Raw genomic sequence first — 18,670 nt, 5'->3', positions numbered from 1 at the left:
TTAGTTTCATTTATAATGGTATAGTTTTTGGTTTTTTATTATTTTGAGTCTGCCTTTCCAAATGAACTGGAAGTATTCTTGAAATAGGGAATTGTTTCTTTATCAGTACACAGCACAGTGTTTGACACATACAAACATATATAATACCAAATGAATGCATGCATGGGTAAAAGGCATGTAGCTGAGCAACTGTTTGGGGGCTCTTTAAGGTTTTGCTGGAGGCTGAAGATCAAGATGAAATACTCTCTTTTTAAGAAGGTCATTGTAATAAAGACTTTTTAAATAAACAGGTTTCTCTAATATCTGCCTGAAAAAAATGCCAATGCCTATCTTCAGAAATAAAAAATAGTCAGAGGTCCTGAAGCTAGAGTGTAAAAATTCATATTATTTTTATGACATCAAGTCCTATTGCCATGCAATTGAACACCAGAGAGACAAAGGGGAGTCAAGTGAAAGTCCAGCCATGGCTGGGATCCAGGCTTTTTTCGAGCCATGGCTGAACTTGGGGTCCTTTTCCAGCCATGCCTGGGCTCTGGGTCTATGCCTTCTTCTGTGAAGAACTTCCAGGATTGTCAAAGGGTCAAGTGCAACAGTTTTTTGCTGAGTAGAGATTCGATGTTGGGATAGATACAATCAATCATAAGGCTAATTGAATAAAGGTAACAGGATGAAGTATCAGAAGCATGATGGAAGGGGACTGTTGTTATGGAGCCTCAAAGCCCTTCTTCTCCATATTCTTGTCAGGTGGGCTTTAAGCACAAACCTCCAAACTGCCCCAAGTATAAAATACCTCTGTGTTTTTTTTTTCTGAGAGTGCTTGAAATTATTTTTTGCATGTTACTGAATAAAATGCCCTCTGTTATAAAACTATATTTAATTGTCTGCGGGGAGGTGAACCAAATAGTCCTGGGCGCTGCACTGTGGTGCCCATACCTCTACCTGCGGGGACACAAGTATCGTTTCTGATAGTATAAATAGTGCTTGCTGCTTGTGAAATCTATTTCCTCACCCTCTTGCCGTGCTATGCCTTCTTAATCCCATGTTTTTCCCAATCCCCCTTTAAAGGAAATTATCCTTGTTTTATTAGTATCCAGTAAGCAAGGATTGGGTTTGGGAGAGATGGAAATAAACAGAGTGTGGTGATTTCAGGCTCTAGAAGGCAACCCTTTTGGAAATCCATAAATCAGGAATCTCTTCCCTCTTCTTATGATCCAGTGAAACCTTAAGCAAAGGATAGTACTGGTCCTCCAACATTCACCCACACCTGGTGGCTCCAGAAAACTGGCTTCAGGTGGGCTTGGACCTTTACCGTATTGTGAGAAAAGAAGGAACATGGCTTTGAACATCATCTCAGAACTTTGGGCTCAAGCTGCCCGTCCCAGCGCCTTCAGCATGTCAGCTCCTGCTTTGTGATATCTTACTGTCCCTGTTTCCCTCAAACTGCTTTAACTTAAATGTTCACTGCCCTCTTCAGTTTTTGAGTTATTACTATTATTTGCATCTGTGCTCTGCTCATATATAAAGGAAAATATTTCATCTAATATTTGTGCATTTGAAGACAGTAATTTTTAAGAGGCCATTTCCTGACCCCATACATCATGCTGCCTTAGTTCAATGTTTATCTCTAGACCTTCCTTTTCCATTTGGCTTGGTTCTGTTAATATTTATCTCCTCCCCAGAACATGAGAAGCATTGGTGTAGATTGCCTGCAGGAATCCATTTACAGGACTAGAGAGCACATTTGGCTCCATTTTAGAAATGTGTCTTCTTGACCTCTGGGGCCCTCACTGGCTTGGAAGTCCTGAGCATAATCTTCTGCGGGGATTTGTTCAGTTGTCTATTATGGTCCACACTCTGTGATATGGCTTCTAGTATTCTCATTGTGGAAAGGTTAAGCTATCCCAACTTTATTTTTTGAGTGAAAATGTCCATAAGGTGTTAGCCCTGTCAGAGAACAGATTGAAACAAGCTGTAACTTCAATCAGACGTTAAGCCTGTACCAGCCCTGGAGGGAAAACTCCGTGGTGAACAGAGGGTTTCCTTAGAAAACGGAACAATCACTTTTTAACTCCAAAGTTACAGACCCAAGAATTTGGGAGACTGAGACAGAAGGATCACAAGTTTGAGGCCAGCCTAGGCTACCTAGAAATTTTCAGGATAGCCTATGCTACACAGTAAGCAAATTCTCAACAAATAAAGTTACTAAACAACCCCATTTGTCACCTACTATTCATGAAGTGCTACAGTTTCCAACCGCAGATCTGGGATTCCTGTCCTTACAAATGCATACTTTTGTTCCAGGGTTTTTGCACAACTTCTGTTGGGAAATCTCATCATATAACAGACTACACTATACTATCACCGTAGAAATACCCTATGTTAAGACCCAGTGTCCTGAATCCGTGGTTTTACTAATTGAGATTGTACTGCTGTTTGCAATGATCATAGCACTTTCTGTCCTAAAGACCTTGGAGCAAAGGGAAAATGCTGCCTTGTGGGTCTTTCTTTGCTGAGAACAGAGTCCTTTATTTATATCCGGACTCACCAGGGTTTGCAAGTGTGTTCTTGCTGATGGTACTACTAGGTGTCCTTCAGACTTTTGGAAAAGATACCCTCTCTCTTGGAGCCTACTACTTTGGTTCCAAGTTCCTGCTGCTTTTTTCCAGTGACTATAGCAGAGCTGTGCACCTAAAAGGGGAAACTTGGAGCAGCGTCTGAATCACATCCCCCATTTCAGGGACATCTTAGTATCTTCAAGAAAAGCCATAAGGCTTGGGTCTCCATGTATGAGTCATGAAAGAATCCGAGTAAGAAGAATGTTGAACCAGAGAAGTTCTAAGAAAGGTCTTGGAAAGGTTGCAATTACAACTCTTGGACAAACCTGTCAATCACCAGTCTCTGTGAAACTGGGAGTTTAGTGAGCTCCCAGTGAGAGGCGTGAATGTAGAAAAGAGTCATCCACCCAAGATGGTGGCACAGCCTAGAAGTTAGAGCAAACTCTACAATTGTGGCTCCTCCCTGGATCTCCAGTTCTGGGATCCCTTTAAAGGCCTTGTATTGACAAATCTCTAGTGATGTCTATATCTGAATCATGGCAGCAGCAGGGTGGGAGGTTCATTCTACAGTGCAGCTTCTTGACTCTGTGTGGTCCACTTCCACTGATCAATACATGAAAAGATGAGCCAGACAGAAATGTCAGTAGCTTTCTCTGTTTCCCAGGATGGGTAGGAGTGTGAACCCAGATGTTTCTCATCGCCTCCTGCAAACATGTGCTGTGTAACTTATGGAAACAAACCAACAAATCTGCCCTGGGTACTCTGTCCACTGCCAACTGTAAATCCCAATCGTTTGATAATAGGCAAATCTTTGAATATTTTGTTTGTTTCATAATAGGTAAATCAGGTCACACTGATAAGACTTCAAGTTGTACAGCGATACTGGGCACATAGAACTTGTCTTTCACTCTGAAAGTCCTCGCAGAGCTTAGGTGGAAGGATGCTCTGTCGAAGTACCAATCAGCACAAGGAAAAGGCCTTGGTCCCCTGAAAAAGGGAACACGCACGGTCAACTGTACTTATCCTTTGAGTCCCGAAAGCACATTAAGAAAGAATAACAGCAGTGCGCTGTGCGTACACATTGCTAATTAATAAGTAATTTCAATTCTCCCAGAGGTAAAACATTAATATTTTTAAATGAAAGTAAGCATCGCATGTGACATTCTAATTGTTATAAAAAGATTTAATTGTGATATCAGTTTAATTATGTAAGCATCTCATAGTGATGTAAACAATATTATCTACATAGCTATACATATTTTGTGCTTTCCCAGAGACAAAGGATCTTAAATTAATAACTATTTAAGGCTGCCTGCCGGGCCATGGAGGACCTACTTACAATGCAGATGCCTGCGTCTGTGAGTTTTAACAGCAAGAAAATGTTCTTTGTTTTCATGAGGAGGGAAAAGTTGCATTTTCTTATATAAATTTTACTCTTGATGTTATTAGGAGGGATTAGGGTGGAGTTGAAGTAGTCTAAAATTTAATTAACCTAATCCCTTTAACAAGAATTGTTTTCATACTGATAATTCTCTGTAACAACAGCATTACAGATCATACCTACGTGAAATATTTACACGAAATATTTTAGCATATAATCTCTCCTTCGGCTCCATTGGGAATGGTAAGATTTTTGATTCCTTAGCTCTCTTTGTTTTCTTTCTCTCCCACGTATATAAAGAGGACAGGAATGAAGCTCTCTCCTATCTCCCTCTTATTTCATCCTTTCTAGTTTTCTCCCAGTGTCACTGTCTCTTGGTAAATTATGCTAATGGCTATCAAATCATCAATCTCCTGAAAGAGTATGACTGCCATGAAATAAGGGAAACAGTGGATTGATTTTTTTTTTTTTGGTATCAGCAGTCATTTGGTGTAGATTCTCATTTCAAATGATTTGTTTACCCATCGATTGCAATAATTTGCTGTGCTGCTGAGAATACCCCTAAGAGCAGAGTCAGATGAAGGACAAACCTGTCATTCTGGTTACCTCCTCTGATGATCCCCTGTGTAAATTACAAATTGTTCTTAATCTGCTCGAATGTCATGTTATCAGCCAGACCTTCTCTGACCTCTCGGTATAAAATTACCATCAGCATCCCTCTCGCAATGACGCTCTCCTTCTGTTGGCGTTACTTTTCCCTTAGTACCTGCCATCATACTGCATTATACGGGATTGTGTATTTATTTGCTTAGTGCATCTCCTCCGCCTGGAATGGAAGCACCACAGAAGGCAAGGGCCTGAGTCTGTTCACTGTTGTGTCTTAGGAGCCCCAGACAAGCCCCGTTAATACAGTCCTATAGTAAGGGATGAATAGGGACTGTTGAATGTAAGAATCTTTTGTCTTTAGGTCTGTGTGAAGCTGAGAGAAAATGCATGTTTTGTCGGCCTTCACACGGAGCTGCCTGTCCTCCTGAGGACAAGGGAAAGGGTGCCTCTTCCCAAAGGACAACAGAGACCCGGGTTTCCTGTGCTCCTTTAAAAAAGGACTAATATACAGACTGGGGGGGGGGGATTCCAAACCTCACATGTTTACAAGTCTAAGAATAATATAAAGTAGACCATCTTCAAAAATGTCCATGGCACTAGGTCTGTAGGAAATAGACAGGGGCTCCAAACTTGAAGAGTGGCTTGAATGAGTGAGTGGGTTGATCTCGCGAAGCGAAGCGACGTTTCCCATTTCAAGATTTCTCAGCTGCTCATGAGGGTTTAAACAAAATCTTAAACTGTTTTTCAAAATTAAAAATTAAAAACAAGTCCTTGTGTCTTAGGCATTTTCTCTTGAGCAGCCACTACTGCTTCTAAGACAAGGCTCTAATACAGGCATCCGCCTTGGCTTGGGTGTAGAACAGATAGCCAGCCGTCTTTCTGGCTTTGCTTCTTATACACTTGACGTGACCTGGGCAGGTTTGTAACACTTCCCTATGCTTGACCCCCTCTTCTCTGAAGGAGGAGTGACAGGGATTGCCCAGGACATGTAAAATGCCTAAGTGCAAAGTGAATGAGGTGTGTGTCAGGGGTATTGACATCACCTTTATTTCATGAAGGGGTGGATACATTTTAGACAGATCTCTTTAGTAATGTTTTGGGGAAGGGTTTGTTATTATTGACACATCTGCAGAATCAGCCTGAAGAGCCTCCTCTTTATTTAGTTCCAGTACCTTTTCCTCACCTGAGAATCTTTGCACACATAGGCTGATGGTGAACAAATATGGTCTCCCACCTAGAGTCAACAGGAATGTATGACAACTCCCTTTACTGTGTACAGCAAGACCCACTTCCCTTGTCCCCACACTCCTGACCACAGATGAAGACAGTTCTGTCAGGACAAAGATGATAACATCCAAGTTCATGGTTATGCAGATGGCTGCTTGCTGACAGCTTTTGGAATGACCATGTTTTAAAAGTAAATTTCAAGTGAAGGTATGATCCGTGTAAATCTGACCCCTTCCGGTGAAATGTGCATTTACATATATTTGGAATTTATAAATCCTGACAGATTCCACAATATTTATAGCCCTCCATAAAAAGCCTTTGCCAGTTTGCAGAGCTTTGCATTTGGCGCTCTGGTGTGCTTAAGGGAGTTTAAATAATAATAAATTTGGTGATTTATTCCACCTGGAACAGAAAGTGATCCGCCCCCCCACCCCCACCCCCGCCCCAGCTCATTTGGAAAGGGATGCCTATAAATAGTGCTGCAGACGCTGGGATCAGGAATAGGGAATTGAAATTTGAGAGAGAAGTACAGCAACATTTCCATTATAACTGATTTCTTGAGTATATTTTTAAAACATTTCTGTTCCTCACATAATATCCCTTCTCCCCTTTCTCCTGCCTCATCTCAATTATACCTGACTCTTTCAAGCCTGTTGCCAATGTTCGGATTCAATTGCTCTAATGGGAAAGGGCGAAAGAGTATTAGCTGACTAGGTAGGAGCAAGCTGCCTCTAGGGAGGATGGGGCAATTCTTCAGTGCCCATCTTGTATTGCATGGGAGTCAGCAGGTAACTGAGTGTCTATATCTACAGTGTAAATTAATTACCAGAGCTCCATCTCACACACCCAACAGATGATATGATCAAAAGCTCACACTTCATGAAAAGAATAAGAGAGGACTTCTAAGTCTAATTCCAAGAGAAAGCCTGAGGACCGTATGAGAAGGTAGAGTCTTCCAACCAGTCATGTTCATAAACACCCAGAACAGGGTGAGAGAATGTAGCAATCCCTCTTATTCATAGTTTCATTGTGCATGGTGCCAGCTATGGGTGGTCAACCAGGCTCCAAAGTATTAGACGAGAAAACCTAGAAATAAACAGTTTGTTTACGTTTTACGCTGTGCACTGTTGTAAGATCTCTTACGCCTTGACTCCATCCCACCATTTGGGAGTATTTATCGTCCCTTAGCTTTGTATTCACACTGTAGATACTCCCCACCCATTAGTCACGGATAGCATCTCAGCTCTCAGAGCAGCAGTCCCCAGCATCACAGTATTCATCCGTTAGCACTATGTCAAGAGCATCCATCCGTATCACCCATTTCCATCTCATCACATAGACTATACAGTCAATAGTCATCGCAGAAGGAGGAGCATACAAAGATATTATGTGAGTGACCTCATTCACATAGTTTTTACTATAAGACGTTATTCTATGAGGAGTCATTGTTAAGTCCTTATTGTGAAAAATTATAAATACTATTTCTATAGGTTAAGAAGGTTAAGTAGGTATAGAAAAAATATACATACTGAGCTTAGTGTGACCTGAGACTTTAAGTATTTTGTGAGGGTCTTAGGAGATATCCCCTGAAAATACGGAGAAACTATAAGGATTCACTATACCTGAGTAGTGACTTTGGATGTTGCTATCTGCTTTTCTTTTGAAAGAAAAAATTTAAGCCATATCAAGTCATTCTCTCCAGGTTCTACCAGGGAAAGCCAAGAAGAGGCATTTAGTGCCGCAGAAGCAGTATGACAACTTGTGACATCACGGGCAGTTTATTTCCAGCTTCTAGTTTGAGTGGGTTGTAAAGGAAGTAGCATTTGTAAGGAGAAGAATAATTAACATCCACTGAGAACTGCCTATGGGCAGCTGCAAAGTCACAAATACACAAGTGTCTGGTTGGGTGCACAGCGCCTTCTTCGTTGCCTGGAGCTGGTCCTCCTGGATCAGAAGACTCCATGTCTGCAGTCAACTTACCATGGGGTGAGGATACTGGGGAGGGAGTGCAGAAAGCTGCCTGTGGCAAAACGTGACTCTGCTCCACGCAGGGCACTGTGTTCAATTCATTAGAATAAGTGACATTCGGGCACACTGTTGCAGCCTCCCACATCCCACAGGTTCTCATGCTGCTTTCAGTGCTCCTTGTCTGGTGGCATTCAAGTGCTGTGCTTCCAAGCCCAGGATGGTTGCCTATGCACTGCAAACATACAAGATTATTTCTTGTCAATGTTCCCAAAAGGATGTGGTGTAGTAAGTATTTACATACCATTTACATTTAAATCATCTTCAGCTGATTTGAAGTGTATGCAAATAGTATGCCATTTAAAATTAGGCAGATTTGGGTATCCATGGGGGACCTAGAAGCAATACCTCAAGGATACTGAGGTATAATTATAGTGGACTTCTGTGTTCCGTTCCTTGGAACACATCCTCAGCCCCAGACATTCCTGAGCACTCAGCTCATATCTACCTATTAGGATGCCAGATGTTTGGATCCAACCCCAGAGTCTGCCTTGGACCGCATTTTAATGATTTGTGGTGAATAAAGTAAACGTTTTAAAACCAGGTTTTATGAAGCAGGGACCCAGTTAAGTATGATGGATTCGGGGCAAAGCCAAGATCCCTTGGCTATATAGGACAAGGGTCAGCATCTATCATTCATGTTTAAATCCAAAGGCCTGCTTTAGAAGTGAACTGTTGAAGAACCATCCTTAACTAAGACCTGAATAAGGATGGCATCAGTAGACAAGGGAAATGGAAGGGGAAATCTCAGGAAGCCTCAACCTGAGACAAAGAGCTACAGGCAACTAAGGAATTCTGAGAACGGGCAATAGAGTCTTTCCTGGGAAGAACAAACCAACTGATTATCCATAACCAAATGGTCAGCCCTGAAAACATGCATATTAGTAACATGATAGGTACTGAGCACATTGCATTCATAAATTTAGGAACAAACACACACACATATACACATAGTTGACTTTTTAAGCTATACATTTAGAAGAGCAAGGGAGGATACATAAGAGGAATTGGAGGAAGCAAAGGGAAAGAGAGAAATGATGTAATCATATTTTAATTTTAAAAAATAATCAAGTTCTAAGGAATATCAAGTCTCCCTGCCTTCCTTGCAGGAACTTTCTAGGCAGAAGTAGAATGATTGAGCTATTAGGCAGTTCTGAATCTTTGTGCCTCTGTGATCATATTATGGGTCTAAGACACAGGAGTAAATGAACTTTTCTTATCCCTGAAGCCCATAGAAAGACAAGAAAATTACCATCTTAATTTTACATAGTTTATTTTTTTATACATTATGTGTATAAGTGTTTTGTATCTCTGTGTACCACTTACATGCCTGGTGCTTGTGGAGGTCAGAAGAGGGAACCTAATGTCCTAGAACTAGTGTTCCAAGGAGTTGTGAGCTGCCATGTAGGTGGTGCAAGGAACTGAGCCTAGGTCTTCTGAAAAAGCAGCCCATGTTCATAGTTGTTGAGCCCTCTTTCCAGCTCTATAATAAAAAGGCTAGTATAGAGGAGAATCCAGTTGGGGAAAGAAAACTTTAGTGATTTTTTTATTGTTTTCTGTCTTAGCTTGTTAGCAGTCAGCAATAAGGTAAGACGGTGTTGAGACAATATTTTAATGAACCCCCCTTTATTCTTCTTCCATAGGGCAACCCTTACATGTGCAATAACGAGTGTGACGCAAGTACCCCTGAACTGGCGCACCCTCCTGAGCTCATGTTTGATTTTGAAGGACGACATCCCTCTACATTTTGGCAGTCTGCTACTTGGAAGGAGTACCCCAAACCTCTCCAGGTTAACATCACTCTGTCTTGGAGCAAAACCATTGAGCTCACAGACAATATAGTTATTACCTTCGAATCAGGGCGTCCAGACCAAATGATCCTGGAGAAATCTCTCGATTATGGACGAACATGGCAGCCCTATCAGTATTACGCCACAGACTGCCTCGATGCTTTTCACATGGACCCGAAGTCCGTGAAGGATTTGTCCCAGCAGTCCGTCTTGGAGATCATTTGCACAGAGGAGTACTCCACGGGGTATTCCACAAACAGCAAAATTATTCACTTCGAGATCAAAGACAGGTTTGCGTTTTTCGCTGGACCTCGGCTGCGAAATATGGCCTCCCTCTATGGACAGCTGGATACAACCAAGAAACTCAGAGATTTCTTCACAGTCACGGACCTGAGGATCAGGCTCTTGAGACCCGCCGTTGGGGAAATATTTGTAGATGAGCTGCATTTGGCACGTTACTTTTATGCGATCTCAGACATAAAGGTGCGAGGAAGGTAAGAGAACCCCTGCCCATCTTGAATGGAAATAACTGTGTGTCCAAAAAAAAAAAAAATATGCCCAGGGTTGGTGACTTTAGTCTTCCTTTTTTAAAGGCCTTGAACCCTTTGTATTAAACAATATTCGATATGTAAAATATGGGTTGGGAGACCTTTTACTTGGTAGGCCAAGTACAGATGGGCAAGAGTTGTAACATCAGTGGTGATGATCAGGGATACCTTGTTTTAATAGTACACCAAACTATAATTGATTATAAAGAATTTTGAAGATGTATGAGTGAAAACTCCGATAATGAGACAAAAACTACCAACATGAGAGACTTTTATTCATCAAGGCATGGTGAGAGTAGACGCATGAGATCGTGGGCAGGAAAAAAAAAGAAAATATAAGGAAAGAGATAATCATTTTTAAATCTAAGAATTATGAGGATAAGTGTATAAAATGTATAATGGTAAATCTGCAATATTAATCTTGATAAACATAGATTTAGACAGATAAATCAGGATTCATTCAATAGGCTGGCTTTCAGATCTTTGGGTCTGCCCAGGCCTCAGAAATTGGAGGTACTAGAACTCTGGCCCTTCAGAGAGCTGTCTGTCACATATGAGTAAAAAGGTGTTTGCAGCTATGAAGATGGGGTCATAGTGAGAGTAAGAAAGGAGGTAAGCTTTCCAGCTTATGGTGGCATCTAAGGTTCAGGATGTTCACAATGGAAAGACAGCATGAAATTGTGGCTACATCTTCCACTTCTTCTTGTGTTCCTCATGACCAGTAAAGAATCTTTAGCTATAGACCTATTGTCAACTTCTAACCAAGGTCTTCGTGACAGATGCTGACAACATCTTGAGAGCAAATTAGTATTTTTGAGGGATTTGTTCCCTGGTGTATGGATCTCCACACGGATCTTGGGAGCCCTAGTGTTTTAAGAAGTGTTTACAGATCAGCAGGAGTCTATGAATAGACAGGAGGAAGTTGTTTTACCAGATTTGAGCATGTGTTGTGCCAAAATGCCCCATTATGTTCAGGAACATCTTAGTAAAAGTTTAAATAAGTTCAAAATGTCATCTTATTCAATCTCAAGTGCATGTACTATATGAAAAATATTTGATATTTTTAACAGCAGCATATCAACATCAAATGACAAATATTCAATATGGCTGAAAGAATAAAACTCTAAATGAATAGCCCGAGATTTGTGTGGTTTGATAACACTGAATTTAGGCGGGTCAGTTTCTGGCAGTTTCAGTACTCCTTAACCTGAACTTGAGTTTCTGTGCACCACTGCACCCAAACACTGTGATCTGCCTCTGTCAGAAAGACAGCCTTTTGGGGGGTTTCAGTTATGAAATATCTGCTGCTGGAGATTATTTTTGCTATGGGAAATTCATTTCTCTCCTCTCTGATTCTTTGAAAGAAAGTATAAACCACATTTTCGAGCTAAGGAGAGCTTTATGCATGCTCCATTGGAGTTAGACAGGCCCTCTCCTAAAGATGGCCTGCCAAGAACATCTAATCCCTAGGGACCTCTCACCTTACTGCTAAGCCTCACCTTGGCAATGACCTCCGGCTGCTTGTCACTGGCTCCGAGGAGTTAGCAGGACCCAGATTCCATCAAACCTCTGAGTCTCACCTCTCCTGTCATTCCCGTTCACCAGTCAGCTGCAAGCTAGCGAGAAGCAGCTGGGCAAAAGCAAAAGGGCCAGTGGAGGTGAGGTAAGCCCATACGGTGCTGCTCCGTCACCTCCGCTCTGTCCAAATTCTCCGGGCAAACCGATGCTGGCATGTACTGCACTAGGCACCAGATGGCTGGAGTATTTTTAGTCCTGGGGGAGGGACTAAAGAAGCAGGGCCTGATGGCTCCGGTGTGTCTCTGGCTTTCAAATTATGTAAGGAGTATTTGTTCACGATGGAGCCACTAAGCAGAAAGCTGAGCAACCGTGGAGCATTAGGACTTTCAGCCTAGACACTGATGATTTTACCATTGAAGATTTCAGGATTCATGTTTTTGGTTGTCTTTCCTTTAAACAACAGGTCATCTATAGAAAGATTGCCTATTAGTTGATTTTTTTTTTATTGGGAAGTTCTAAATTTTCCAAAACGTAAGAAAGGGCATAGTTTCCTGTAGCTTGTCTTTCCATCCCCTGGTCACACAAACCTAGAATCTTATATACGTGTCTTTTTCCAGAAATAATAATGCAATTTTTCTGTTGTCACTTCCAATACCATCCAAGCAAAATGTGGGAATCTATATAAGTCATTATATAAATTTTGTATGAAGACCAGCTATAAATATTTGCAATACCGTCAACAGAAAATATATGTTTCTATCTTGAACTATTAAACTATGAAATGGAAATAGTTGAAGATATAGTGTAAATATGCATATGTAGATTTTATAATGACTATTTTATTTAACCTAAAAGCAATGTTTTGACTGTCATCAGATTAATGAATCATTTAGGCTATTGGTTCTCAATCTGTGGGTTGCAATCCCCACAAGGTTTCAATTATCAGATATCCTGGATACTAGATATCTACATTATGATTCATAACAGGAGCAAAATTACAGATATGAAGAAGCAGCGAAAAAATTTTATGGCTGGGGGTCTCCACATCATGAGGAACTATAGTAAAGGATCGCAGCATTAGGAAGGTTGAGAACCACTAGCTTAGGCTTTTTTAACATGGGATACATCCAGTATCTATTGAACTGATAGAAAAACTTATAATATTATCATAAAATGCATTTCTCCTTTGCTACATGTTTATTTTGCTTTCATTTACTGCTTGAGTATTTATCAAGATAATGAAGGAAAAAGAGGAAGCAATGCTATTGGCCATCTTAGTAACTCCATGGCACTTACATTGTTCAATAAACCTAATAATCTTCCTGGGCTAATTCTGACTTATGGCTGTCCTGCTTCAGTAAATCAGGGTGATTTTCTCCAGTGAATAATAGAGAAGTGCAGTGTGCCAGTACCTTAATTAAAGAGCCACTCTCTTAGTCTTGATCTCATTTTAATTTACAGGGTAATACTACAATAATATCACTAATGGAAGGTACATTAAAGGGCATCAAGTAGCATTAACTGTATTAAATTATGGTACTTGTGCTAATTAACTGCTGAAGCAAGATGGTTCTAATGGCCAAAAGTTCGTCTAGTGCATAAATAAAACGTACACCGATGAAAGGTGAGAGGAGAAATGAAGAGTACATGTTTGTTCTGAACATTTTTTTTCATACAGACAGGGGGTTAAGTCCAAAAGTCATTAAATATATAATGTCCAAAAGGTTTCTTAGTTACACTGTGGGAGGTTTAGATTTTCAAGTACCATGTTTCTTTCTGAGCTTTCTTTCCACAATTAAATTAATTAAAACCTGAACACTTGTCAGATGCAGCGCTTTGATCAGAATATAAACTAAACATTCCTTTTTGTGTCTTTGAGGTAAGACTGAGGAAGTAGTGTGATTTATTATAATAGGTTTTTAAGTCTGAAAGATAAATGAGCATTTGGTAATAAGCCCATTTGTTTCCAAGATGTATTATCAGCAATGTATCAAACTATGACTTTAGACATTGGATAATAGAATTTCTCCTCTAACAACATAAGCACGAAGGTAGAATTGAAAGAAATATTCAGATCTGATCAACATCTCAATTGCTTGTCTTTTACAATACATTCTTAAAGGTAATTCATACCTTTTCAATGGTGTTTATTCATTTCTTATCCCATGCAGTGCCTACTCGGCTTCCTTTATAGGTTGGCTGTCAAAATAACAAATAGCCTATAGTTTAGCTTATCCATAGCTTTGCTTTCCAAAATTTTCACTGAGGCAAGTGCAAAGACGTTAGAAAATTCCAGAAATAACTAATTAATACGTTTTAAGTGGATTTTGTTACAGAACATGATTATAATTATATTTACTATGGGTTATAATTGTTAGACGCTTGCTGTGACATATTTTTAATTTAAATTTTATAGTTATGTAAACATAAGATACAAACATAGTATGTATGAGACTCAGTGCTCTCTTCCTTTTTAGACACCCCTTGGGAGTTTTGAACTATAACCATGCCCCAATTACAGAAATCAACTGAAATTTATTTGTTTATTTACTTATTTGTCTTTCCTCATTCCGTTGCTTTCCCCTAAGAAAAGAATCTGAGGACACTAGCACAGAAGCTGTATTTCAGCATCCTTTCTTGAGCATTCTTAACTGTCCAATCCAGTCTCCTTTTACAGAACACAAGGCTAAACAGGCCAGTGACAAAGCTACTTCCCCAGGGTGTTAGAGAGAGAAAGGCTTCCTACATTCTCTCTCTCAGGAGTAAACTTTACATCCATATAACCTGACTGTTTGAATGTCATCACCTTGGGTTTCGTTTTTTTTTTTAATTTATTTATTTATTAAGGATTTCTGCCTCCTTCCCGCCACCGTCTCCCATTTCCCTCCCCCTCCCCCATCAAGTCCCTCTCCCTCATCAGCTTGAAGAGCAATCAGGGTTCCCTGACCTGTGGGAAGTCCAAGGACCACCCACCTCCATCCAGGTTTAGTAAGTTGAGCATCCAAACTGCCTAGGCTCCCCAAAAGCCAGCATGTGCAGTAGGGTCAAAAACCCATTGCCATTGTTCTTGAGTTCTCAGTAGTCCTCATTGTCCGCTATGTTCAGCAAGTCCGGTTTTATCCCATGCTTCTTCAGACCCAGGCCAGAATGGCTAAAATGAAAAACACCAATGATAGCCTTTGCTGGAGAGGGTGTGGAGAAAGGGGTACACTCATCCATTGCTGGTGGGAATGCAAACTTGTGCAACCACTCTGGAAAGCAGTGTGGCGGTTCCTCAGGAAATTCGGGATCAACCTACCCCTGGACCCAGCAATACCACTCTTGGGAATATACCCAAGAGATGCCCTATCATACAACAAAAGCATATGCTCAACTATGTTCATAGCAGCATTGTTTGTAATAGCCAGAACCTGGAAACAACCTAGATGCCCTTCAATGGAAGAATGGATGAAGAAAGTATGGAATATATACATATTAGAGTATTACTCAGCAGTAAAAAACACGGATTTCTTGAAGTTTGCGTACAAATGGGTTTCGTTTTTTGTAACTGGGACAAGGTCAAGAAGTTGGTACCCAAGTAAGTAATCTTGAGTAAGCAAGAACATTTGTGTGTGGAGTGCAGCAGTTAAAAGCACTGGTTGCTTCTCCTGAGAACCTGGGGTTTGATTCCAAGCACCTACAAGACAGCTCACAACCATCTACAATTCTACTTCCAGGAGATCCCCGTCCTCTCTTCTGACCACTATGGGCACCAGGCACACATATGGTGCACAGACATCCATGCAGACAAACACCCATTTATGAAGAACACCTGTGAAACTTTTAAAGTACACAGACAACTTTGAATCTCAAAAGCATTTGGAAAACATAGTGTCATGTAAACTGATTTGTGGGGGTTCTCTGTCATCCTTAGCCACAACTAAAATAAATTTGCCAAAGTCTTGAGGTTTCACTTTTCATGTAGAAAGCATGTGTGCTTTTGTCTTCTCATCCTCAGTTAGTCCTAATGATTGAAGTTGGGCTTTGCGGCCACTTAGCAGATTCTGCTTTTACAGCGTCTTCCTGGTACTCTGTTATCACTTCACGTTTCTCTGTCATCACGGAGCAGATTCTGGCTTTAGCAGTGGACATTCAGCAATGGCAGAAGGCTTAGTCCCTACTTTCAAAGAGCTCATGACCCAAAAGGGCATAGACAAGGGCTCTGATTATTTGCATCTTTTTTATCTTTTTTAAAATCTTTTTCTTTATTACAACAAGTTTGAAATTGGGTAGCTTTCAAAGAAAACAGACTTACTTATATTTCAGTTAGGGGAGTTCATAGAGCTGCATATGGTGACCTCCTTCTTATGGGCATGGTCCCAAGACAGCCTAGGACAATGCATGGGGAATGCTTCTGGTCTTGCTTGTCTGTAAAGGCACCAGTATTCAATTGAGGGCATTCTCTCTGATGCCCTTATCTAAATCCTAACCACTTCCAAAGCCTCATCTCTAAAAGCCATCATTAAGTTATTTCTATCCTCTTAATACTCCATAGTGGGATAAATTTTAGTACACAAAGTCCCAGGAGATACATTCAAGCCATACCTCATCCATACCACTGTATGAATTCTTTTTTTAAATATTTATTTATCTATTTATTATGTATACAATATTCTGTCTGTGTGTATATCTGTAGGTTAGAAGAGGGCACCAGACCTCATTACAGATGGTTGTGAGCCACCATGTGGTTGCTGGGAATTGAACTCAGGACCTTTGGAAGAGCAGGCAATGCTCTTAAACCACTGAGCCATTTCTCCAGCCCCCACTGTATGAATTCTTATGTGATAAAAGAACTACTAACTTAATGAGATGAGACTAGAAAAATGTTTGATAAGATCTGACATTCTTATGGTATCTTGAAACGTGTGGTGTAGTGTGCCAGGGAGCCAAGGCAAAATGGAATTCTAGGCAGACAAATTACACACAAAACAGCACAGTCTGTTAAGGAATTCCAAAGGAGAAACGAAGTGTAGAATCCTGAGAGATTACTTCCCCCCATCTTCTCCCAGTGGACCGTCATCCCCTTTAAGAAGCGCTAAAGGATTCCTACGAAACCATCTTTTGCAGTTGCTCATGTTATAATCCATCTAAATTTATAAATGTTCACATGTGCGTTGAAAGCAGAGGAGAAACATTTTAAGACAGTAGTAGAAAATATTCCATTGTGTGAACACTGAAGGTGTTACCATTTTTTAAATTAGGAACAATTATGACCCCCAGACCTGGTGTTCAAGTTGAGAGTCAAGAAAAGCTCTTCAAATCCTCGGAAGTCAGCACAGGGTGATGGGTTGAGATTCTCTTGTAGTGGCAACAGGACCTGAGAACCAATTAAAATCTGAACAGGGACTGAGGGAAAGATTCCTTAGTCAGCTGAAGGGATAGCAGGGGTTGGTGGATCGTGTCTTTAACATGGGGATAAAATGCAGAAGCAGGTGTTAGGCAATTGGTGCATAAGCTAGGTATTTGTGTGGTGCCATTCCCTGTGTAACAGCAGGAATCCAAGTGGAGATTCCAGTTCAGACTCCTAAATAGGCAGTCTACAGTTTCATAGAGGTTTGAATTATTAACATTCTCACACTATATGGAGTTGGTAAAACTTGGGCAAAGGATCACACACACACACACACACACACACACACACACACACACACACACACACATATTTAAAAGGGTCATTTATAAGCCATTCTTCGAAGGTACTCTCCCAGGGAAATTGAGATATAATTTGAGAAAATCAAGCTAAAGGCAAATGTGCTGTTTCTCATCAATATGTAAGCAACCCCTTTAGCATTTGTATAACCTTCAGGTTCTAAGATTCTTGTTGATTGTTTTACTTTCATTGATCCTCACAAGAGGCTCATAAGATGGATGGATTTAAATCATTTTACAGGTGAGAAGACTGAGGACCAGAGATGTGTCAGGACTTCTTTTATCTGACATCACTCAATCATCAAGTATCAAGTCAACCTCCTGACTTTGTGATGGTCTGTAGCCCAAGCTTTTGCAGCCCACGGTAGCCTGAGTGCAGCTTCATAGACACAGGAGACTCAGAAAATCCTGCAAAGGATCTCTCTATAAACAGCAAAGCAAACTCTTACATCTTACATCCCTGCCATTCATGATGTGTCCATGAGTCACGGGCTCCATGAGGTTTTCTGCTTGCTCTTCCAGCACACTGTCTGTCTGTTCTCTGCTTATTCGCTCTCTAATTTCTTAATTTTACTTTTATCAACTTTTGTGACTGCGCTAAATTACTTTACCGTATGAGATATAGAGACTTTACAGCCAAAGTCATATTATGGTGATATTGTGCTATTTCCTAAGAGTAAGAAATGAATTGAATTTTCTGAATATTTCCTCCAACATTTCTCTGAAAATTTAAATACCTGGCACTGCATTTCATTAGAATAAGTCATCAAAACTACAGCAGTAACTGATAGTACTGGATAAACTGGGCAATGGTGAGTCATGCTAGCCTTTTTAAGGGAACTCATCCTTAGCATGAGGACCTCTGGTTTTCTTTTTGACACAGTCTATCAGTACCCATGCTGTCTTCTAATGCACATCCTATTTTGTAACATGAAATTTCACACATTTATAATAAGTGAGCCTATCACACAAGTCTTTTTTTCAAACTAAATGAATTTTTAACCACTCCTTTATCAAACATTTCATTTGGTCCTATTTTAAAAGGAGAATAAAGTCCAATAACTAAAATTATTCCAAGTAAAGATTTGATGACCACAAAATAACAATAAAAATCAGTGCCAAACCTGGCTATGACTTAGGCAGTGGGAACACATAGGATAAAGTTGGTTACGCACACTCAATTCAGGAGACACCTGTGGCCATTCCGATTTCAAGCTTATTCTTTTTGAAATCTTTGAAATTTTTTTAATTATAAAGAGAATCTGTATGTAAGTGTCTCATTTTTCTTTAAGCTTTCTGGCCTTAAAAGTGGAAAATCTATCTTTTAAACTA

The 18,670-nt window shown here is 40.3% G+C and overlaps 1 protein-coding gene across 5 annotated transcripts in view; it reads left to right on the top strand.

The window, feature by feature from the left end:
* Positions 1–18,670, top strand: part of Ntng1 (netrin G1) — a 341,720-nt gene that overhangs the window by 191,039 nt on the left and 132,011 nt on the right. For all 5 annotated transcript variants that reach the window (XM_026789645.1, XM_026789643.1, XM_013354034.2 and 2 more), the window contains exon 3: positions 9,438–10,078. In XM_026789645.1, coding sequence (XP_026645446.1) covers positions 9,438–10,078 — 641 coding nt within the window. The remainder of the gene's footprint in view (positions 1–9,437; positions 10,079–18,670) is intronic.

The sequence above is a fragment of the Microtus ochrogaster genome, unplaced genomic scaffold (assembly GCF_000317375.1).
Source record: "Microtus ochrogaster isolate Prairie Vole_2 unplaced genomic scaffold, MicOch1.0 UNK25, whole genome shotgun sequence".
NCBI lineage: Eukaryota > Metazoa > Chordata > Mammalia > Rodentia > Cricetidae > Microtus > Microtus ochrogaster.
The sequence above is the reverse complement of the archived record's forward strand: the minus strand, read 5'-3'. Positions and strand labels throughout refer to the sequence as shown.